A 25244-nucleotide genomic window follows, 5' to 3' on the forward strand; every position below is an offset into this window, starting at 1 on the left:
GGAAAAAACTGCTGCGCAACAGCATATGGGAGACACGAGAACATGTAAGAGAAACAACCCTGCAGACATCAAGGTCAGTGGAGAAGGAGGGGGAGGAGGTACTCCAGGTACTGAAGCACAGATTCCCTTGCAGCCCATGGTGAAGACCGTGGTGAGGCAGGCTGTTCCCCTGCAGCCCATAGAGGTTAACGGTGGAGCAAATATCTACCTGCAGTCCGTGAAGGACCCCACGCCAGAGCAGGTGGATATGCCCCAAGGAGGTGGTAACCCCATGGGAAGCCCGTGCTGGAGCAGGCTCCTGGCAGGACTTGTGGGCCCATGGAGAGAGGAGCCCATGCTGGAGCAGGTTTGCTGGCAAGACTTGTGACCCCATGGGGGACCCACGCTGGAGCAGTCTAGTCCTGAAGGACTGCACCCCGTGGAAGGGCCCCATGCTAGAGCAGTTCACGAAGAACTGCAGCCCATGGGAAGAACCCATGTTGGAAAAGTTCATGGAGGACTATCTCCCATGGGTGGAGATAGGGGAGCTGGAGCAGGGGAAGAGTGTGAGGAGGAAGGAGCAGCAGAGACAACGTGTGATGAACTGACTGCAACCCCCATTTCCTGTCCCGCTGTGCCGCTCAGGGAGAGGAGATAAAGAAATCAGGAGTGAAGTTGAGCCCAGGAAGAAGGGAGGGGTGGGAGGAAGGTGTTTTAAGATTCATTTTTATTTCTCATTATCCTACTCTGATTTGATTGGTAATAAATTAAATTAATTTCCCCAAGTTGAGTCTGTTTTGCTCGTGATGGTAATCAGTGAGTGATCTCCCTGTCCTTACCTGACCCCACAAATCTTTCATTATATTCTTCTCTCCCCTGTCCAGCTGAGGAGGGGAGTGATAGAGCAGCTTGGTGGGCACCTGGTATGTAGCCAGGATCAACCTACCACAAAGCCACTCACACATATACTGGATAGTAAGACAAGCACCATTCCCACAGAAACATGGGAGCAAAAGTCAGGCAGATTCTCCTTGCAAAAAGATTTAAATGAACCAGTCTGGAAAAAAAAAAACAAAAAGAACCCAAACAAACAAACAAAAAAACTACAAAAAAGCCTCACTTATATCCATTCTTTATGTAACAGTATTTGTCCTTCTATGGGGATAATGCACATTTATTATAACCATGATTTATTTAGGCATAATGTAGGTGTCAGGCAAAGAAAAAAATTTGGTTAAAAGTCTACATCTATGACAGTGACAGATGAGACAGAAGACCACTCAAATGAAAATAACCAATGGCCATAATAGAACAACAAATGAACAAACAAGAGATTTAAAATATCTACATACTGCAGCACTTTTTCCTGGAAAGTTGAAGAAGGCATCAGGTCCATACCTCTGAGGCATGTGTTTTAACACAGACAATAACTTCCCAGCATGTGGTGGCTGACAAAGAGAATTATTACACTTGTAAATAAATAAAACACACCTATAAGAAAGAAAAGACTATACACACAAAAAAATAATTTTTACACATTTTAAAGCTTTGCATATGGTTGAATAATACTCTACTAAGACATTTAGCACCTTCAATAAACAACATTAACAAAGAGTCATGGATACCTTCACACATTACGCAGTAGGTGCACTGAAATACAATTAATTGGATAACTAAATTAAGGACTTAAAAGCCAGAGCCACTTTCATCCAGCACAAACTAAACTGACCCTGAATGTTGGTTCCTCTCTCTATCTGTTCATTCCCATCAGCACTACCATTTGCATGGATTTGCAGTGAGCTAAAGAAAATTAACTGACCCAGCTGAAAACTAATTTAGGAAAAACAAATGCAAACCAATTTTCAGTTACAGCCATTTTGGATCGTGGCTGCATGAAACCTGTGCCAGCACAAGGGAGATGGGGAATACCTAGCAAAAGGGAGAGGGAAGATTAGCAGACATTACTATTTTCATCAGGACTACAGTCATATACTAGATTAAAGTGTCTTTGGTTACACATATCCCTTCATATAAGTCCACAGAGAAAGATTGAAGTCTCAAGCGCCGTTTGGAGCACCTAAACTGAGTGCTCAATTAGTGTGAATGCTTAACACTTCCTCACCACCACCCTAATTCTGCATTGATTTTGTTGTAATACTTAGCAACTATAAACTCCAAATCAAGTATATGAGCTCACAACAGAAGTCCAGCACATACTGGTCACAGTGACAGAACAATTTTGTGCATCTTCTTTTACCACTTCATAACTTTCCAGTAGATCTATTTTTAAACTACAATTTTACACTTCTGATCTTTTCCTGAAAGTGCCCTTTTTCCCCTCTTGTAAGCAGCCACCCCCTGAAAACTAAGCTTTGCATGATCCGTTACAAGTATTTTAAATGTACCAAAATTATAGTCAGATAAACAGTGCTTCATGAATCTGAATTAAAATTCAGGAGGAAACATGGAGAACTGCTTAGATGTCTTCAGCACTATAGAATTCAACTAGGTAATTTGTTTTGTAGCCAAATACCTTGTATCTTTACAACACTGCTGACTAAGATTTATAGAGTCGTGCAACTCCTTAGCAATGCAACTGCAGCATTTTTTTCTTCCTTTCCTCTATATTTATTCTTTAATAAAGGAAATTAAATGCAAATAGAGAGACAGGAAATGAAAAAGTTAATGTTACAGAGACAACTTTAATTCATCTATGGTTAAATATAGTCTGTAGGTTCAATTATTAAGTTCAAACTTGTTATTAAGTTTAGAGTATTTTTATCTGCGCGAGTTAAGATCTCCAAATTTATTTATTTCAAAGGGTCTTTTAAAATTTGCTATATTATTTGTGCATATTGGCTTTTATATTTAGTACATAATTTTTTAAAACTATTTAAAGTCGACAGAGACACTTTGCTACCTTTTCTCCACACTAGGCTGAGTATTTAGAGATAACAGCAGCTGAATTAAAATTCAAAGCATGTAAAACAATTATTAAAATAGTTCCCAATTCCAGCAAAACTATTTTGTCTTAAAGAAAACTTTATCTGGTGGCTTCTACAACATACACATTTTTACTTTAGGGAAGGAGGTTCTCAACAGTAAAAGGAGACCCTTTTCTCCCTTTCTAGTTCGCACAGGAACAGGAGGACATGATATAATTTTTCAGCTGGAGTTTATTTCCTTCATTTCAATTTCTGCCACAATTTCTCACTTCCCTCACTAGATAAATTTTTTCAATCTTCAGGTAAAGAAGAACAATGTGAAAATAGAAGCACACTGAACTGCCTATATAGACACTTTTATTTATTTCTCTCTCTTGTCTTAAAAAAAAATTTAATTCTTTTTCCTTCAATTTCACATCACTGGAATTACAAAAATAAAAACATGTGCATAAAAACACTTGCTTAGAGTCACCATATTTTTCCCAGGTGTTCAAAAAGACCAATCCAGTCCATAGATCGAGGAGGAAATTTAATTTCATCACTATTCTACTCTCTGTATTTTAATTGCTTGCAGGTAAAAAGATTCATTGATATACTACCAGAAAGCTTCCTATATTTCTTGGTACATTTAAAATTTGTTTATTATAAAGGTTATCAAACAGCCTTTTTACTTGAGAGCATTAGGAAAAAAATAAGCAACACTACAAAAATGGTTTCAGTTTTGTGTTTTCTTTTACCCATCTCCCTTTTTCTCCTTGAAGCTTGCTGAAGAATAACTTTAGCTCTCGAACTGTCAAGTTATAGCTAGCCAGTACACCCAGCATATCCACTAAGAGATCTGAAAAGGAAAAGAACAGCAATATAATTGCTTAATAAAATGCAACATCAAATTTCTATCACTTAATTAAATAAATGATTCCATGAGATTTTACATAAAAGGAATACAGTTTGAGTCATACACTAGATGACACTGTACCTGCAATCATGTTGTCAGCTCTATCAATCCTCTTGAGCACTTGTTCAACAAGTCCCACTTCTGTGCATGCTTGTAGATTGCGTATACTTTTCTTCAAGATTGCTGTAAACATGCTCCACACCTCAGCCTGGCAGGTGATGTCACACTTGTCCAGCAAGTCTACCATGCAGGTGATGCCCTCTCCTTCTTGGATGATAAAGTTCATTTCCAAGTCAAACTGGCCTCCAACAAGCTTTTAGACAAAAGATTAAAAAAAAAAAACTTAAGACAATCGTATCAGAGTACCAATCCATGTTATTAATTCTGCAAGAAGAAAGCTATCAAAGACGTAAGATTAAAAAAAAAAACAAAAACCAACAAACATAATGAGGCCAACATCAATATATAAAGTCTCATTCTTCCTCTGTTTCAAGTTCTGTACAGTAACTTCAACAAAGATGCTCCTAAGGTGTCACCTACTGTCAGACAATTGCTGCAGAAGAGCATTTGGATACTTTAAGATACAGATGTCCTGAGCTGGCCCACACAGCTGAAAAGTGAAGAGACCAAGTGAGTGCTCCAAAACAGGTGAGAAAGCCAAGCCTGCTAAGGTACCTTAAATGGCCTGGGGTGGCCCTAAAAGCTTTCATTCCCATGTGCTTAACACTCCTCAAATAATAGGGCAATTCCAGCCAAAAGGAGCTGATGCACATCAGAAATATTGCCACTTATAAACACTTAAGAGTCATTCCTGAGATAATGAATAAAGCTGGTTAAGTATTAACTGCCAGTTTCATTAGTAGCCACAGGTACTAAAAGGAAGCAAAGGCTTGCTATATCTGCATTAATGTGAAACAGCAGCACTGTTTGAAGCCTTTGACTATGCTTTGGCTAAGGCACTTAAATCCTGTAATATTTCAGGTCTCCTAGATGCAGGCTTTGTTTGAACATACACTGAGTAACTAACCACATATGCATGTGCCAAGGAGGTGGAGGGGGGAAGGAAATAACCTACTTCATTCTCATTTGTGTACTCAATAAAATAAAAATTGCAGTTGAAGGAAAGATGTATTGTACTAATCTAACTCCTCTACCCCAATCCTCCCCCCCCACTTTTTAAAATTCTCTTGGACTTTAGAACTGTATTAAACTTAATGTTTGCCACGCTTGCCAGAATACCCATTATTTACCAGCATACAAAGCGGAATTCAGATAGCATTGACTCAAATGATCAAAATGGACTCATGATCAAAAGTATTTCAGCTCGCTCTCACTTCTACAACTTTGTCTAATAGAAGACATTATTTCTGTCCTACATGGTGTTGCTTTCACAGGCTTTGACCATAACAGCTTCAGTACTGTCACTTGCCAAAGCGATACCATGTCAAAACTGCCCCAAAATACATATACCAACTTGCTTCCATATTAGCTCCGACAGCTTCTCTCAGCTAGTCAGGATCTGAAGATAAACTTACCCAACGGAACAGAATATACACTCTTCATTAACTACTGAAATTACCATACATTCTCCTCAAGTGTCTAAATCTTGTCACTTTGAAGAAGCAATCTTTGGTCTTCTGGCCATAAATCAGTAATGACAAACACCACAAGAAGCAGAGAAAGTTACTGCTTTTATGACAGAATAGACAAAGTCTCATGGCAACAATTTCTTAACAGCAATTTACACTTTTCCATTTTCTCCCCTCTTGGTCATGAAAAATAATTATGCAATTTACTATCAGTTGCTTCCTTAATATCTAGGGAAACTGCAGGAACTGAATGGGGAGACTTGAATTATATTCCCAGCTTCTCTATATCAACTCATGCTGTCAACTCAAACAAATCTATCAAGTCATTATCATTGTCCAAGCCTCAGTTTTCCCCTTCCATAAGATGGAGCAGAGGCCTACCTCAAGAAAGCTCTGTAAGGTAGAATTCAAGGGAGAATGCTGAGCAGAATGGATTAACACAGAATTATCACAAAATAAATGCAAAAAAAAAAGTACACCCCCCCTTAAAAAAAAAAACTGAACAAAACATCTGAAAACGTAAAATACTTAACCAACTTTACACTTTATTTTACACTAAATTTATCATCCTCTACAAAACTGAGGTATTCCTCAAGAAGCCACACTCTTTCTCAAGGTAAGAAACAAAGAAAATACTGCATTCCATGTACAGACAGAATAGCTGAAGGTTAAATTCTAGCCACAAAACACCTGCTAATTCTTAACAAGATATTCAACTCTTTATGCATTTGGTTTTAACTATTAGCCAACCATGAATTATCACACCAAAACCATATACGGCAACCAGAGGTGACCTTACCTTCACCCTATAGTCTACACCACCAATCTTTCATTTTTGGCTAGATACACTATTATCAGTAACCACCCATCCAGGAAGCTGTCAAATTAGGTTTCCAATCTAATCTGCAAACATAAGCATTTCAGCAACTACATTCTAGAAATAATATGCTATGGTAGAAATAATTACCATTTTAACATTTCCTTTAAGGCAAGTGAGGACAAAAAAATTGACAAAGAAAGCAATATACCAAAGGCACAGTGCAGTTGATGTACTATATGTATGCATACCCATTAGATACACATAAGCACACACACCCCCCACAGTATGTCATATTAACCCTTTCTAATGGTGATTTGAAACTGATCAACCTTCAAAACACAAATTTGTTTCCAATGACAGGGATCATAATCCAGGTCCATGCATTGGCTAGTTATTATCTGAGCTGCAGTAATGGCTGTGCACAGCAAAATGTAATCTTCCCAAATGTCACAGTAAGTTATGAATATCTGAGCAGCTTAATGCACCTTACTAGCCATGAAGTGTGAGAATGTAATCTTATTACCTTTTTTATGGTTGTATTTTTTTGAATAATGTAGCCTTTGAACTGATGTATAGTCTTTCCTTGCACTTTAGCATGATTTGGTCTCCTATGTCGCACAGTACATTTTTCAAAATTCTCCAATTCAACGTATTTTAAGTCCTCTGCTGAGCTGCATAAACAATCTTTATAGCAACCTACAGGGTGGCATAACGTTTTCTTTCTTCAGCATGTAGAATTAAGTATAAGCTTACAGGAATGGTTTTAAAGGGCAGTATTGAAAGTATTCAAATACATCCTCACAAATTTTACATTTTGCCAGGTATATTTACCTTCGAAAAATATATAAACTAAACCAATAGCTCAAGCCTTTTGGTAAAATGTTTCTACATTTAGCTGATTAAGAACACGAAGAATACTGTACAGCAATTTTTAACTACGCACTCAGAGTGTAGGGTTGGGGTTTTTTCCCCCTTAGAGAACCAAACTAACGAGAAGTCAACAAAATAGCACTAATTTAAAGTATGAAATAGCACTACATCACTTCCAAATAGAAACAAAAAGCCAATTTAATCACACAAAACCTCTCTTTGCAATGAACCTTTCATCTAACATAAAATGGGAGAAGTGATCCAAGATATAAAAGAGATGGTGCACTCTTTGGGTGAGCAGCTACCAAACTACAGCATGCAGAAAATAGCTCAGATTAAACACAATCAAGCTTCACTTTCCTGAAAGATCATGATCTAGATTATGAATCTAATTTAAAGTCACTTCTCCCAGTGGCAGATATAAAATATTTCAAAAGCTTGTAAGAAAACATGAGGAAAAGTATTTCAATGAACTATAACAGAAAAAAAGAAATCCATTCCAAGACCACAATCAGTGTTTCTCCTGGAAAAGCCAAATTGGCTATACTTGGGAGAACTATAGGGCTGGATCTCCACAGTTTTACCTCAAACCTCAAAAAAAGACTTCACTTCTACAGACTTTCTTCATCCTTCTGGTTACTAGATAACCTACACATCAAGACAAATCTACTTGTTTTGTTCCCTAAAGCCAGGATGAAAGAACTATTAACGAAGCAAATTGTGACCTCCCTTTTCCTCAAGATGTTGATTTTGTAATCTCTGAATTGTTTCTTTAGTATATCCAAAACGATGACTATGGACAATGCAGTCAAATAGGCCAGTTCTATCTCAGTGAAAGTTTTAAAAGTTTATGCTTAATAAGAACCCGCAAAGCTGATAACTGCCCAAAATCTTCTATTCATAAGAGTAAGGTACTTATACAAGATAAACATCAAGAAAAATGTGCCAAAGCTAAACCAGTTGCCATTTCAACAATTAAAGGTTTGATATACACCCTGCCTTTTACCTCTATTCACAAATAGCTATGTTATCCAGAATGGTCCTATTCTTAATGCAAGGGTAAAACAAACAAAACACAACCATATTTTTCACCCCTTGATGATGAAATCTGAATGCAGCTTCTGGATAATACAAACACAAAAAAGATGGATTCATCTTAGCCATTATGCTTCTGAGTAACGATAAATATAATATTCTCTGCCTACATTTATCTTCCACCAAAGTAATAACCCACATCCTGGACTCCATGCCCTTTCATATATTCAGAAACTCAAAACAAATGTATTGATCATCAAAAATATATGCCAAAGATTTGGGAAGTATAAGAACTAAAACCTCTTTAGGGCAAGGATCTCATAGGATCATGAGTGACCCCAAGCCAGTCAAATCCCTTGAGGGTACACAATAAACAGCAAAAGTCAACACCATGGTACACATCCTGGGTGTGATTAAAAGATGGTTCTCATTGGGAAAGGCCTCTACAGACCAGAAGAGGAAGATGGTGGGGAAGAAGAATAACTCGTACATCCTAATTTACAGCAATCCATTCCCTGCTCTTCACCCCCCACTTTTCCATGCAGTCTTTTCTATCACTAACACAACACTTGAAGGTGAGAACATATTAAAATACAAGCCCTAAGAGGAGATTTGGTAGGAAAACCTGTTGATGGTTTGGATAAGTATATCAAATAGCGACATTAGCATGAATGTCAAGTCAGTGAAATCATGATAAACAGGGCTCAGGCCCAGAGAGATTATAGGAAGGCAAGAAAGGAACAGAAAAAGCCTGGAAGTCAACCTTTTTTTTGTCAACATATTGCCACTATATCAACCCTAATGCGGCCAGAAAAACTAGACAAAGCACAAAGAACTGTGGGAAGACCCACTCATGAAAGGCAAGGTCATAACCTTCCAGCAAGGCGCAACTAAGAAAAAGCAATGAGTGATAGTAGTAGGCGACTCTCTTCTGAAAGATACAGAGGCATCCATTTGCTGACCTGACACACTCTCTAGAGAGGTGTGCTGCTTACCGGGGGCTTGTATCAGGAGTGCCACCAAGAGACTACGAAGCCTTGTGCAGTGAACTATTAACCGCTGCTGTTGTTTCACATGGGCACCAGTGATAGAGCCAGGAGTAGTCTGAGGAGCATCAAGAAGGATTAAAGAGCCCTGGGAGTGGCAGTAAGGGACTCTGGAGCACAGGTAGTTTTTTCATCACTCTTCCTGGTTAAAGGGAAGAGGGCTGAAAGGGCCAGTCGAATCTTGTGAATCCACAAATGGTTACAGGACTGGCGCCACAGCCAGAGGTGTGACTACTTAGACCATGGGACTCACTTTGAGAAACCTGGTCTACTGAGGACTTACGGGGTCCATCTGTCAGAGAAGGGGAAGAGCATCTTTAGTCATAGGCTTGCCAAGCTGGTGAGGAGGGCTTTAAACCAAAGTTGCTGCGGGACGGGAACCTCAATCCATCCCACTCCTACCAGTTTGATGCCAGTGCCAGCAACAGATGCCCAAAGCCTGGAGAAGTATCACAGGTCAGCCTAATTGGCAGCCCAACTTAAATGCCTCTATGCAAACACACGTAGCATGGGGAATAAACAACAGGAGTTACAGATGTGTGCACGCCTGCAGGGCTATGATCTTACTGGCATCACGGAGACATGGTGGGCTGGCTCCTATGACTGGAGTGTTGGAATGGAAGCATACAGGCTCTTTAGGAAGAAAAGGCAGGGGAGACAAGGAGGGCATGTCACCCTTTATGTCAATGACCAGCTGCAGTGCATGGAACTCCACCTGTGGATGATGAGGAGCTGACCGAGAGCTTATGGGTCAGAATTAAAGAGAAGGCAAGGACAAGCGACATTATAGTGGGAGTCTGCTACAGGCCACCCAACCAGGAAGACCAAACGGATGAGGCCCTCTATAGACAGATAGGAGCAGGCTCACTTTCACAAGCCCTGGTCCTCATGGGGGACTTCCAACCACTCCGATATCTGTCAAAGTGACAGCAAAGCAGGGCATAAGCAATCCAGGAGGTTCCTGGAATGCTTTGATGATAACTTCTTTCTCCAAGTGATAGAGGAGCCAATGAAAAGAGGTGCTATGCTGGACCTTGTTCTCACCAACAAGGAGGGGCTGGTGGGGAACATGAAGCTCAAGGGCAGGTTTGGCTGCAGTGACCATGCAATGGTGGAGTTCAAGATCCTTAGGGCAGCGAGAAGAGCGCCCAGCAGGCTCACCACCCTGGACTTCAGGAGAACAGACATTGGCCTCTTCAGGGAAATGCTTGGTAGAGTACCATTGGATAAAGCCCTGGAGGGAAGAGGGGCCCAAAAAAAGCTGGCTATTATTCAAGGATCGTCTCCTCCAAGCTCAGGAGCGATGCATCCCAACAAAGAAGAAGTCAGGCAAAAATGCCAGGAGGCCTGCATGGATGAATAAGAAGCTCCTGGACAAACTCAAACACAAAAAGGAGGCCTACAGTGGGTGGAAGCAAGGACAGGTACCTTGGGAGGAATACAGAGAAATTGTCGGAGCAACCAGGGATCAGGTTAGAAAAGCTAAAGCCCTGATAAAATTAAATCTGGCCAGGGACATCAAAGGCAAACAGAAAAGCTTCTATAGGTGTGTCAGTGACAAAAGGAAGACTGTGGAAAATGTGGTCCCTCTCCAGAAGGAAACAGGAGACCTGGTTACTTGGGATATGGAGGTAACCAGGCTGAGGTACTCAATGACATTTTTGCCTCAATCTTCACCGGCAAGTGCTCCAGCCACACCACACCGCCCAAGTTGCAGAAGGCAAAGGCAGGGACTGGGAGAACAAAGAACAGCCCACTGTACGAGAAGATCAAGTTCGAGACCATCTAAGGAACCTGGAGGTGCATAAGTCCATGGGACCTGAAAAGATGCATCCATGGGTCCTGAGGGAACTAGCAGATGAAGTTGGTAAGCCATTATCCCTCATACTTGAGAAGTCGTGGCAGTCCGGGGAAGTTCCCACTGACTGGAAAAGGGGAAACATAACCCCCATTTTTAAGAAGGGAAAAAAGGAAGCCACAGGGAACTACAGGCCGGTCAGTCTCACCTCTGTGCCCGGCAAGATCATGGAGCAGATCCTCCTGGAACTATGCTAAGGCACATGGAAAATAAGGAGGTGATTGGTGACAGCCAACGTGGCTTCACTAAGGGCAAATTGATCCTGACAAATTTGGTGGCCTTCTACGATGGGGTTACAGCGTTGGTGGATAAGGGAAGAGTGATTGACGCCATCTACCTGGACTTGTGCAAAGCATTTGATACTGTCCCACCTAACATCCTCGTCTCTAAAATGGAGACATATATGGATTTGACGGGTGGACCACTTGGTGGATAAGGCATTGGCTGGATGGTCGCAGTCAAAGAGTTGCGGTCCACAGCTCGATGTCTGGGTGGAGACCAGTGACGAGTGGCGCTCCTCAGGGGGTGGTATTGGGACCAGCACTGTTTAGCGTCTTTGTCGGTGACATGGACAGTGGGATTGAGTGCACCCTCAGCAAGTTTGCAGATGACAGTAAGCTGAGTGGTGTGGTTACTACCCTAGAGGGAAGGGATGCCATCCAGAGGGACCTTGACAGGCTAGAGAGGTGGGCCCGTGAGAACCTCATGAAGGTCAGCAAGGCCAAGTGCAAGGTCCTGCACGTGGGTTGGGGCAATCCCAAACATGGATACAGGCTGGGCAGAGAATGGATTGAGAGCAGCCCTGAGGAGAAGGACTTGGGGGTGTGGGCTGACGAGAAGCTCAACACGACCCGGTACTGTGCGTTTGCAGCACAGAAAGCCAGTTGCATCCTGGGCTGCATCAAAAGAATCATGACCAGCAGGTCCAGGGAGGTGATTCTGCCCCTCTACTCTGCTCTGGTGAGACCCCACCCCAAATACTGCATCCAGCTCTGGGGCTGCCAGCATAAGGAAGACATGGACCTGCTCGAGTGGGTCCAGAGGAGGGCCACAAAGACGATCAGAGGCCTGGAGCACCTCTCCTACGAAGACAGGCTGAGAGAGTTGGGGTTGTTTAGCCTGGAGAAGAGAAAGCTCCAGGGAGACCTTTTATAGCAGCCTTCCAAGTACCTAAAGGGGGCCTGCAGAAAAGATGGGGAGGGACTCTTTATCAGGGAGTGTAGCGATAGGACAAGGGGTAATGGTTTTAAACTGAAAGAGGGTAGATTTAGAGTAGATACAAGGAAGAAATTCTTTACTGTGTAGTAGTAGTAGGGTAGTGAGGCACTGGAACAGGTTGCCCAGAGAGGTTGTGGATGCCCCATCCCTGGAAGTGTTCAGGGCCAGGCTGGATGGGGCTTTGAGCAACCTGGTCTAGTGGAAGGTGTCCCTGCCCATGGCAAGGGGGTTGGAACTAGATGACCTTTAAGGTTCCTTCCAACCCAAACCATTCTATGGTTCTATGATAAAGTCATTTGCTATCTTAGCTCAAAGTTTAAACCAATGTGAGACCATGAACATGGAAGTGACCTTTCCTTCTCTTTCACAGAAGGAAAGATTCTACTCCAGCCTTTTCCATAAGCATCATCTTTAATTTTGCTCCAACTTTAGACTTGCTTTCTTCCATGTTCAGAAAAAAAGAAAACTAAAAATAAAACCAACTCCCAAAAAACCAAAAACAATCAGACAAAGAGCAAATAGGTATTTCGTGAACAGAAACCCACAAACTTTTCCTGCTGATATCTCAGGCTGAATTCACCAGTTTCCCCCCTCATCTAACACTACCCAACAGTTACACTACAAAAAAAAAAAATAATACTAAAAGTACTCATCAACTCTGCTTTCTAAGCAAAAAAAACGGGGGGGGGCGGGGGGGAGGGCGGGGGGGGGGAGGACAGGACACTTGCTTTCTAATTAGCTGCTTTCTTTCCTGTTGCCAAGTTCCTAACAAAGCCTATCACCTTCATTTACCTAGCAAATAAGAAAGGCCCATTTTAAACCAGGCATATCAATAGTGGCATTGCACAACAACATTGCACCCACTTTAACCTTGATGTTTTCATATGATTCTGTTCAATACTGTTATAAACTATGATCAAAGCTGGATCATTCAGGAAAAATTATTCCCATTGCTTCCCTTCATAGTGATGTAACATGAACGTTCTGTATTAAAACAAAATTTCTTCAAGACTGTCTCTCGTTTGGAAAACTGCCTGAAAGTAAATTTAGCAAGGTGTTACGAATCTACTACTGCCACCTAATGTTGTATTTGAAACTGTTAGCCCAGCTTTACACATTTTTAATATACTGTCTCAACACAGTATAATTATCTTCCTCCCCAAGACAGCTTTATATCAGCAGCGAATACCTCATGCTCTGTCACAACAATGAAGAAAGCTGTATCTCCAGGAAATAAGACTGGGTAAGATTCCAAATTAGCAGAAAAGTTTACATTTAATATTGTTTCATATAAAACCAGTTTCTTCAACTTCACAATTGCTAACTACAGAAAGTACATAATTTACCCAATTTACACAGGACAGAGTAGCAAATATCTCCTGACACATATCTCCTAGTTAATCTGAGACACAAAACAGTTCATTAAAACTTTTCTTTGAACAGGCAGTGAGCTATGTCTATATATACGTTAAAATAACACTCTCAGCCAAAACAGCAAATGTAAAAAAGCAAAATTCTTGTCCAGGTAGGTACAATATGTCTGAAGCATCCTTATGGTGGTGACATTTACCTATGGGTTTGTCGCTCCCAATAGAAGGGTGGAGGGGACCAGTTTTAAAATATAATTATGCTCTAATCAAAGATGCTGTATTTGCCCTAGTTAATAATCTAGTATTTTCGCTCTGCTTGCAAGCATTTTTACATCAAATTAGTTCACTAACACAATTAGTTTAGTTTGTAGTGTGCAGTTGAAGTCCCAGTGCAAGCAGAGCAATGCAAGGAAGAATTAGCTCTACACAATGTTTTTAAACACAGGGGCAGGGGGAGCAGCACTATGAATTTCACATTTTATACATTTTAGCTTTTAATCTATTTTAGAAAAGGTTTTTCTTTTTTTTTTTAAAGTACGTACCAAAAAATGAAATTCAATCTCTATCTTATAAAGAGAACAATCCCAGTTTTAAGCAAAATTATTAGCAAAGTTAAATTTTATCCTACAAAACCAAACAAAAAGACCAAAAAATCCTACATTTATTTCATCAGTTTTGTATCCATTCAAAAAACTATGTCAGTACAAACAGTTCAAATTAAAAGCAAATACTATGCTCAAACTCAGAACAGTTACAGCACTCCATACCATTGTGCACAGTGCTTCTGTCTTCCCTTGTGGAAATGCAACAACAGATTCCAAAAGTGAAAGACACAGACAAGTCCAATATTAGGAATTTTACTCTCCTCCCAATTTTTACTGACCCATCAAGAGGTGGGACAGCTGATATAAAAAGGATTGCCAAGAACATGACACAAAACACGACTACTAGGGGCCCAGGGAACTACAGTCTGACACAGACTGAACAGTGGATATAGCCAGCAAACCTGTGGGCCATTTGATAAGTTCGGAGAAGAAAACAGGAGACAGTGTTAAAATTATTCTCTACCGGCTTTTGTCCAAAGCACAACACCGAGCACAGAGGCCCTTTGCTTCTAAGAAGGCCATGCGACTATAAGCTTTATTTCAAATCCCTGAGGAAACAAAGGACTACCAAGCTGATTTTTTGCAAAACAAACAATTTCAAGACAAAATTTCAACACACTCCAAATAGCGGCTAAAGGCATATTTACAAACCTGGCAGTTTTCTGAATTTGGCTTATATTATAGCGCTCAATAGATATCAACACAGATATATACTATATCTAAATCCAGCTGAAATCCTGTCTTTCCAGTACCCGTATTAATAGCATTAAACCTTAACCTGTGATACCATTTAAGACATACAAGAAAGATACAACTCCAAGAGATGGTTTAATAATATGCAAATTTGTAGCTCCATACAGGAAATGAAATATCCTAAATCTTTACATCACATCAGATTCATATGTGCATTGAAAGCAAATAAATCATTTAAACCATGATACAGAGAACCTTTTTAAATTTGCATTTATCTACAGTAAATACTGCCATGTTCTTCAATAGCTTGCTAGTGCAATCTTAGCAAACTAATGATTTATGGGTTTGACATTTTAAAAATCAGAAATCTGTCATTTTATGACATCCAGTAGAAAGTCAGCTCAAGTTACATTTTTTAACTCAAATACATGAAACACACATAGCAAAGCACTGTACCATACTGTCCATTTCATCATCCCAGCACTTTCCTCCCTAGCTACACTTCTAAAAGTTATCTAACATTTTTATTTGAATTTGCAAGAATATTTTTTTTCAGGATCCAGACACATGTAACGTCATCAAGCACAAAACTTTTTGTCAAGTCTGGAAATAATCACTCATCAGCAAACAAAAACAATCTGCTATACGCTGAGAGAAACAGACTAACCATACCTCAGTCACCAAGCTGCACAGGTCTGCATCCTGTCCTATCTTAATCCTTCCTCTCAAGGAAGGAGCCCAAAAGATAACATTTCTAACATCATATGTATCAACAACAAGTCCAGGACAGGGAACAAACCATACAGTCAGGAAGACTTTACAGAGAATGCCCTGCTTGCGCCTACCTCCCTCAGCCAGGTCATTCATGTTGTATGCCGCAGGCAGAAGAAAATTCATTCTGCCCATAGGCCAAATCACAGGAAAAAAAACCAAAAAACAACAATACAACAGTGACACCATACCTGAGCAAATATAACTGTAAGTTTACATACACTTAAAAATAAGGGCCTACACAGAAGTTAGACAGGTAGGTTAAAATGAGCAAAGCAGATTGACTCTCACTGCCAGAGAACAGTCTTCTCTTGCAATGAGAAGCGAAAGAAAAAAATTTCAAGTCCAATAATACATTTGGATACACCTAAAAAAACATTTACCTGAAACAATTTACCCAGGCTTTCTTGTCATTAAATTACTTTTTTCTAACCTGCTTAGCATCTGAAAAAGTAACAGCTAGCTTTTATTTTTTTGAATTACTTAAATGTAAAAGATTACCAAAGAGATGTTTTCCTTCAACCAAACTGGTGTGCAAAAGCAGTAATAATAATTCAGTAAGAAACCACTTTAAGATACTTCCTTTAAACACTTAGTTTTACTAATGACTCAATTAATGATTGAATTTCTTTCAATTTGACAAGGAAATCACAGTTGTAATACGCCCCTTCCAATTATAAAGAAGTACACACACGTACACAATTATTCTTACGTATACCACATATACTGAAGAGGAATACTTCTAAAAAAATATATATACACCAATAACAGGTTATTAACGTACAATAATATAATATATTTGACCTGAAAATTGCAGCTTCCTAAGCTACGAAACTAGAAAAAAAATGTAAAGTAAATAATTCTCAAAAAGTCTCCCAGTCCATCCAAAGTGAGGTACGTGCACCCCAATGGGTATGCAAGACAATCCTCTGGGGTGCAGAAAGAAAATATTTTTTGTATCATCACTAAATAAAGTTTAAAAATTAAAAATAGTTTGTATTTTATCTTTATCTCACCCTTTTAAATTTCTATTTCTCTATGGTTTATAATGCCCATAATATACTAATGCAGCAGTACATGTATATAATTTATAAATAAATAGTTACATATTTATTGGGGGTGCATGCTCAAAATTTTTTTAACTGATGCGGGGGAAGAAAGCCACCACTCTTTACAGAATCTGATGTTTGCATCCTGCAAGTCTTACACAAGCAATCCTTCACATAAGTTTATAACTTTTGACTTAAATTGGATATCCACTTTGTAATACTTGCAAAGTACATCATTAAAAAACTGTGCAACAATGGAATTCTAGGAGTAAAACAAGGCTATTAGATTATCTCAGGAAACATGTTTGAAAGTGTTTTGCCAGCTTGTAGAGACTAGGGGATAACAGCTACAAGTAAGGGAGAAAGGCAAAAGGAGCAAAGGAAATCACAGAAGAGGAACAAAACAGAACATGTTCCAAACATGGAATTGTATAAGAATAGCAAAGAATAACCTTACATAAGGAATAAAATGAAGCTCAAAAAGCCACGAAATAATACAAGATGAAGTGAGTTATCAGTTTACTTATAAAGCTCTGGCAGGTTTTATCATATTTAGCAACTATAATGTGAAGTATTTCCTCTCCTACTGAAAATCGCACATGCTAGAAGCAAATGTGTGCCAGCTCCTCAACTGCCATCACATTTCAGAGCTCAGCAGATTAATTGCAGAGAATTTCAGCACAACTAAAGGCACCGGGTTAAAAATTCCAACAGAAACCAAGAACCAGCACATCTGTTTCTGTCATTTCTGACACTGCCTCGATCCAGAACAGCCGGAAAACACTGCACTTGCCGTCTCAGAATTGGCAGAGATTGCTGCCACAGCTAAAGGAGAGACAGTTAAGAGTTTGGATGTAAGAAATACTAAATGACATGCTACAGGAAAAGTAACACTCAGCTTTCCCTGTTGCCTTTTTTTTTTATTTTCTGTAGCTGTGATCAACATGGAAGAACCATGAAGATGATCCTGGCTAGAATAGAAGGGTGCTTAGAACAAATAACAGCCCTTCATTTCTTTTTACCAAGAAATAACTTTTTTTTTTTTTTGCCTTCAGATTCCACCCACCACCACCCCCCCCTCCAAATATACGAGTACCTTGTTTAGAGTTTAAAAAAATATATTACTGGAAGCCAGTGTATTAAGTGTATTGAAATAATAAGTATCTTAAAAAAGGAAAGCACAAGACTTAAGTAGTATATCAGAAGTATTAAAAGATCCATTTTCTTACCAAACAGCAAATCAGTAATACTTGACTGAGCCCAAAGACCCACTACCAGCACTAGTGCTCAATTCCTTTTTTCGATCTAAGCCATGTCCACACACAAGAAGTCGAGACAGCATATCCATATTGCTCAGGGGAGCAAGAGCAAAGGCAGAGATCAAACCCACTACAACTAGGTTCAGATGACCTCCATCCACCTGGGCTTTTATAGCAGCAAGACTGCCATGGCTAAACTGATGCTTTCTACTAGCTACTAACAAGAAAAAGGTGCCTTTGTGAGAACAGATACATCAGTAAAGCCTCCACAACTAGCCCATTTTTCCTTTATTTCTTTCAATGCCCACAAAGCAATACTGAAAGCAAGGACAGAAGTGTGACTCCACCACTTAATGTTTGTTACAAGTGGCTTATGTTTCTATGTTTGCAAAAATATTTTAAAGCTTCCCTCCCCGCCCTGATTTGCCACGACACTATTTTCTGTTTGGTTGGGGTTTTTTCCCCCTAGTACGGAAGCTACTACTATTACTCTAAGGCTCTACCCCACCTTGATTTCTCTCTGTCCCTTTTGTCAGCATATGACTGAATGGAAATTGTCTCCAAGGAATAGTTACAACAGTAGAGGAGAGAAAAAACAAAACACAAAGAAACAAACAAGACAAAGACTACTAGCGTTGCACGTTATCACTATCGCCTACAAATATACCCTCCTGTTTATAACATCCCACCCTTCCCCTAATAAATTCCAGTTCTCTTGATCACCCTGTTTGACAACTCTTTTTCCCCTCGGCTCTTTCCATTTCCACAGAAAACAACATAATTCCGACTTAGCTATATGACATTTGCCTATACATTTAGCTAAGCAGCTCTACCCATTCAGTTCACACCACAGTTTCCCAGTTCCTCTGGGACAGCCACCTCCTACATAGGCCAGCGTGCAAACTACTCATGCAACACACCATACGCACAGAGGGGGATTATGTTATGACCAAGCTCATTTTAACTGTTGACCAGAGCTGCAGTTGAAGTTAGACCAAAAAAGACAAAAGCATCCTCAGTTAACACAACTGAAAACTATGTTCTGTTTGATTTTTTTAAAAATTTTGCAACCAAATACCACCAACAGTAACTGTCAGGTATTCTTCAGAAAACCTGGCAAGACTCTCCCACTCCCCTGTGACTGACTGCAGTTTAGACCAGAGGAAAGCAACAACTGTTAGACAAAAAGGGTTTGAATTGCATTGAAGCAAGCATTTAGCCAGTAAAGCTAGCACTTGCTAAGGCTTGGCCTCTGGTATTTTTAACTTAAAAAGAATTTTTTTTAAACACCAAATTCAACAGATTTGTCAAAAATTCCGAGAAAAACACAGCACTAATGGAGTTCTCAACATTCCTTCATCAACATCATCACATCATGTATTTGGACTTCTAAGACAAAAAGGCTTGTTCAGGAATTACTACACTTGTAGGGATTTAAAAATTTAGAAGGATGTTTAAACACCTTCCCCACACACAAAGCTGTGAATTAAAACTAAATTATTATCCATGAGTGATGATACACATAACCTGAAAAAGGCTACACGCAAATAATGTAGGAGTATGTGAAATGGTGTTTCTCAGAATACTCTTTTCTCTGTGAAAAGTGTGATTAACTGAACAATAAGTCTTGCTTCAGTGAGACAGTGAAGGAAAGAACATCTGCCGCTACAAAAAGCTACTCAACTTGAACACAAAGAAAGTATCATTATAAAAGGAGAGGTTAATGCCATCAAAACAAAGAACAGTATAATCTTTTTAGCACAAACTTCCATTTCATTCCATATCCAAATTATTTTCTTTTTTTATTTAATGTTAACAGCCACTGTAGTCCTACATAATTTCCTTCAAATTCTGTAAGTAGCAAAAACCCACAAAAGTAGAACAAGTAACCATCTTCCTAGTTTCTTAAAATCTGTCCCTCCTATAAAAATTGTATTTATTTACTAAAACAAGTTTCAAAGAAACCATGTAACATCCATCACAATCATGGATTCTGGGACTGCAAGGGTAACTACAGAATTTATAAATAAAAAACCCTTTGGAAATGATAGAGGAGTTCAATATTTTTCATCTAAACAAACAAACAGAAAAATATCTTCAGCTTATAAGTAAACCATTTTGATTTAAATTCTAAACCTGGAGATTCACTGAAGCCTCTAACAGAAAAACTATTTCGTTTTCTTTCCTTCTACTGGCCCATTATCTCTAGAAATAAAGTTTTGCCAAGCAAGTTCAGCACTATGAAGAATCACAAGTACATTCCTCAATGTTTATAAAATGAAGCTCTTAGTAACAATATTTCCTGTGGCTTTCCACACATGTAAATATTTATTTATAAGAGCGAGTTTTCCCAATACAACAACAGAAAAAGTAATTACCACAGAAATCATGAAACAAGAAACAAGTTTCAAGACAGCAACCCAATAACACAGTGAACTGTGGTCTCTTAGGTGTGAAGCTGAAGACTGGCACGAGTACCTCCATTATCTCCCTGCAAATATCAGAATGTCTTGAATCCATGAATACATGTGGGGGAGGGGAGGGTGGGTAGAAAAGAAAAAAAGGTGAAAAAAAGCCTTTAATCTTAAAAGTTTCCTTTTCCTTTCAATCAGTCTACACATTACCTTTTGTTCCCGTGTAACTTTGGAGAACAAAGCTGAAAGAGCACTACTAACTACCATCTGCCCTAGCAAAAACACTGGTGCGTACATACATGCTCTTCTGCATAGTTCACCGTACTTTTCCAAGTAGAAAGACAACTTTAAAGTGGTAGCTGTGACAATAAGTTTTAATTACTGTTAAAGTTATACCAACTTCACCTATACACTAAGCTTTAGGGGGGTTTTTTGGTCAAAGATTAAAACATACGGCACTGTTCCAAAACTCCAGAGTTGTTACAGCGTGCACATTTCTGTGTAAAGCATATCCAAACCCACTAGTTTCTTTCACACCACACATTCATCCAACATACATTTCTCTACTCTCCTTAATTATGCAAAGTATACAGCTCACAGTATTTATAGTTTTTGCACTCTTCTGTTTCTGCACAGAAAACATATGTTAAAAAAAAGTCATTTGATCAGTACTATTTCTGTTGCAGTTTTGGAATTCAGAAAATTCTTCCCAAAGCCAAGACAAATGCAAAAAGTAGTTTCCTGAAACTTACAATTCCACAATCTTTTCCCACCATTTCGGAAAAAACAATTACACGGAGGAAAAGAGCATTGCTAACTGAAGTTGATACCACCATTGCCACATTTTCTGTTGCTCATCATTGACTGAATTACAAACTCGTCCAAGACAACAGGCCTGGTTTCCTGATATATTGCCCAGGAGACACCTGAGGACACTACAGTTCTTAGACTCTTCAATTGTGGAAAAAGTTGCAACACATGCACTGAAACTGCAGTCCATAGGTCTTCCAAACTCCCAGGCCAACCAGCTACTCTGAAACCCAAAGTTCAGAGCTGCAGATTGCCTGGGTTCAGTCTCTCACAGAAGGGAACAAAAAGCTTTGCAAAAAAAGAAATGCTTTTAAGTCACTAGTGATCCATCAGATAAGACAGAACAAAATCACAGAAGTATTTGATTACAGTGGTAACCCTGTCAGATTGTCATCACACATTTTTTCTAAACAGAAACATTTCTTTTTGTCAGAAAAGTCAATTCATCATTGACTTGCTTCATTATAAAATTCTGAAGTGCAACAGTCAAAATAACTCGTAACAGGCTGTTGCATATTTAAAGCTTAATTTCTATACTTTAAAAAGTGGAAGAATCCACAGTCTCATCTCTATTACTGAAAAACAAAAGTTAAAATGGGTATAGCAAAAATCAACTATTGCAAGCAATCAATTGTTTTTCAAGCTACACAATATCCTGTTGCAGGGAGGTACTACCAAAAGCACTTTTTTTATAAAGTAACAATAGTTTAAAATGGTTAAAAACAAACTTACATCAAACTTGAAGGATTCCGCACACAAACTCGAGTCCAGCTATCCACCTCTGCTACCTGTGCTAGTTCTTCCATACAAGTGATCAGCTTAAGCTTCTATTCATGCAGTTAAACTGTAATGCAATGGCAACCAGAGTAACTGAAAAAAAATCACTCTGTACTATTAAAGAATTAAAGGGGAAACTATCAAATTCTATGTAATGTTCTCCCCCACCCCTTTTTTAATTAACCAATAATGGTAAGATGCTTCATCCTATATCCAAATTCCTCTAAAACTTTAAGCAGAAAGTGTACATGCATTGTATTTCAAACTTCTATTGCCAATATAAAGTTACGTAGTCCCTCTTCTTCTTTTTGTCTGCCTTGCAACTTTCCTAGTGTCTCAACACAATGTTTTGGGTTTGTGTGGTGGGGTTTTGGTAGCAGGGGAGGGAGCTACATGGGTGGTTCCTGTGAGAAGCTGCTAGAAGCTCCCCCGGCTCCAAGTCAGACCTGCGTCTGGCCCAGGCCGACCCAAACAGTGACAGTGGTAGCACCTCTGGGAGAACACATTTAAGAAGGGAAACCTGCAGCGAGTAGGGAGATTGGAATGTGAGAAGAACACCTCTGCAGACACCAAGGTCAGTGAAGAAGGAGTGGGAGGAGGGGATGCCCCTGCAGCCCGTGGTGAGACGGCAGGCTGTCCCCCCCCAGCCCATGGAGGTGAACAGTGGAGTAGATGCCCACTTGCAGCCCATGGAGGACCACATGCCAAAGCAGGTGGATGCCCCCAAAGATGGCCACGACTTCGTGGGAAAGCCCATGCTGGAGCAGTCTGTGCCTGAAGGACTGCAGCCCACAGAAAGGATCCATGCCAGAGAAGTTCATGAAGGACTGCAGCCCAGGGGAGGGACCTCACGGTGGAGCAGGGGAAGGGTGAGGAGTCCTCCCCCTGAGGAGGAAGGAGCGGCAGAGACAACGTGTGATGAACTGACCCCAACCCCCATCCCCCTGCACCACTGGGGGGAGGAGACAGAGAAAAATCAGGAGTGGAGTTGAGCCCAGGAAGGAGGGAGGAGTGGGGAGAAGGTGTTTTAAGATCTGGGTTTTACTTCTCACCATCCTTGTTTTGATTTGATTTTTAGTAAATTAAACTGATTCTGTTTTTTCCCCAAATAGAGTCTGTCTTTTGCCTGTGACCATAACTGGAGTGATCCCTCCCTGTCATTGTCTCAACCCACGAGCTTTACTTTATATTTTCTCCTCCTCATCCCACCGGGTCGGGGGGAGAGATGAGTGAGCAAGAAGCTTTGTGGTGCTTTGTTGCTGGCTGGATTTAAACCACAACACATAAGTATCAGTTTAATATCTGCAAAAAAGAGAAATAAGAGGAGGTATCAAAGAATTATTAGTGAAGTGTCACATGTGGTCAAATCCACAGAGAAACTTTTTTTTTCTTTTTAAAAATACTGATTAAAAAAAAGGTACTGTACCAGCAGGAAGGAATATAGATTGCAGAAAATAAGTTCAAAGAAGCAAACATGAACCTGATTAATTTACACACTGTTTGAGGTGTAGGGAGAACTACAAGGTCTTTAAATAGGTTTCCTAAAAAAAAGAGTCAGTTTAATATATATAGATGACATAATCAGGATGTAGTACACAAGAAACTGGTACTACCAGCATACTATGAACCTCTTTATACTCATGTTTGTTTTCCTCTACTACAATAATTTAGTCACACTATATCATGAAAATATTTTTGCAGTGGACTAACAAAATTCACACTCACTCCTACTTCACGTATTTCTTAAAAGTCACAGTCATTCATAACTTCCAACATCATGAGGTTGTAGCAAGGTGGGTGTCAGTCTCTTCTCCCAAGTAACAAGCAATAGAACAAGAGGAAGTGGCCTCAAGTTGCACCAGGAGAGGTTTAGATTGGATATTAGGAAAAAGTTCTTCAGCAAAAGGGTTGTCAAGTGTTGGAAGAGGCTGCCCAGGGAAGTGGTTGAGTCACCGTCCCTGGAAGTATTTGAAAGACATGCAGATGTGGTGCTTGGGGACGTGGTTTACCAGAGGACTTGGCAATGTTAGGTAAACGGTTGGACTCGATCTTAAAGGTCTTTTCCAACCTAAACCATTCTATGGTTCCATGTAGTCTAAACAGAAAATTCTGCCATTTTAGTTTTTAACATTTTAAACTGATGAAAAACATTATTTAATTGGTAGTGAAAGATCCCCAATCACTTATTCTACACCTGCTTAACAAGATCCCTCCAAAAACTAGACAGGCTTGAAATCAAACACATACATCAGATGCTTTCTCTGTTTCTCAAAAAAAGAAACAATTAATGCTGACAGCTGAGTACAGGCATAGTGGTTGGAATAGCAGGTTAGCTGCCCTTTCAAGGAGTAATAAAACATTAAATTTCAGGATACTGCCTTCAAAAATTAGTTACTTTAGTAAGATAATAGTTCATTTTAAATAGTAAGAATAATCATTTCCTGTAACTAGGACAACACTGTTTCACAACTGGCAAACAGGATGGGACTGTTTACTCCAAACCCTACTTTCACATCAACTACAACATATTATACGCATTGTTTCTTGCAAATGTTTAAATCATGGAAAAAAGCAGTTCTTAGTGTAAAGCAAAACCCACACAGGTACTTCAACAATCATTTCAGTGTATAGTAGTTATCTTAATGTACAATAAAGAATAAGTGCAAATCATGTATTTACATTCCCACAAAACTTAAGACTTCATGTCTTAAGTTTTAGTCTTAAATTTAAAACCTCTATCATCAGTTTAGTAAATGGTGATTTTTTCAGACAATCTGTTTATTGATTATGGACCCACAAGTTTACATACAGGAAGCTTTCTGCTTGTTTGTTTTACATTTTTCTGTCTTTTTTCCATTTGTATGGAAAAGTCCATACAAACAATCCTGTGTAAACAGCATTGCATTCTAGGCTGTGTGGTATTCCAAGCTGTAAAACATTCATTTCCTCAGAAGTACAACTGCTGTCTTCTTAGAAGAATTATTGAAAGACCTCTGGCTCTCCCTACACTCTCTTATGAGAATGAAAATAGTGATTCCTGGGGAACTGCACTTAAACTTAATTCTCTGAAAATGTACTTCCTTGGAATTCTTCAAGATGAGATTTGTATTCTGATAAGTATCAGTATCTGATGGAAGATGAGTTTTTCTGGGCCATGAAATAAAAATACTTTGGGGAATAAAAACAACTCCTATAAACATCATTTTTAATAATGTCAAAGCAGTTTAGGTTCAGAACTTGT

At 39.4% G+C, this 25244-nt stretch overlaps 1 protein-coding gene across 5 annotated transcripts in view; it reads right to left on the reverse strand.

Annotated features, from left to right (window-relative positions):
• LRBA (LPS responsive beige-like anchor protein) overlaps positions 1-25244 on the reverse strand; it is a 434158-nt gene that overhangs the window by 378464 nt on the left and 30450 nt on the right. For all 5 annotated transcript variants that reach the window (XM_069780575.1, XM_069780554.1, XM_069780564.1 and 2 more), the window contains 3 exons: positions 3901-4132; positions 3662-3762; positions 1332-1427 (listed from right to left, as the gene is read on the reverse strand). In XM_069780575.1, the coding sequence (XP_069636676.1) occupies positions 1332-1427; positions 3662-3762; positions 3901-4132 (429 nt within the window). The remainder of the gene's footprint in view (positions 1-1331; positions 1428-3661; positions 3763-3900; positions 4133-25244) is intronic.

The sequence above is a fragment of the Haliaeetus albicilla genome, chromosome 1 (assembly GCF_947461875.1).
Source record: "Haliaeetus albicilla chromosome 1, bHalAlb1.1, whole genome shotgun sequence".
In the NCBI taxonomy this organism is placed as follows: domain Eukaryota; kingdom Metazoa; phylum Chordata; class Aves; order Accipitriformes; family Accipitridae; genus Haliaeetus; species Haliaeetus albicilla.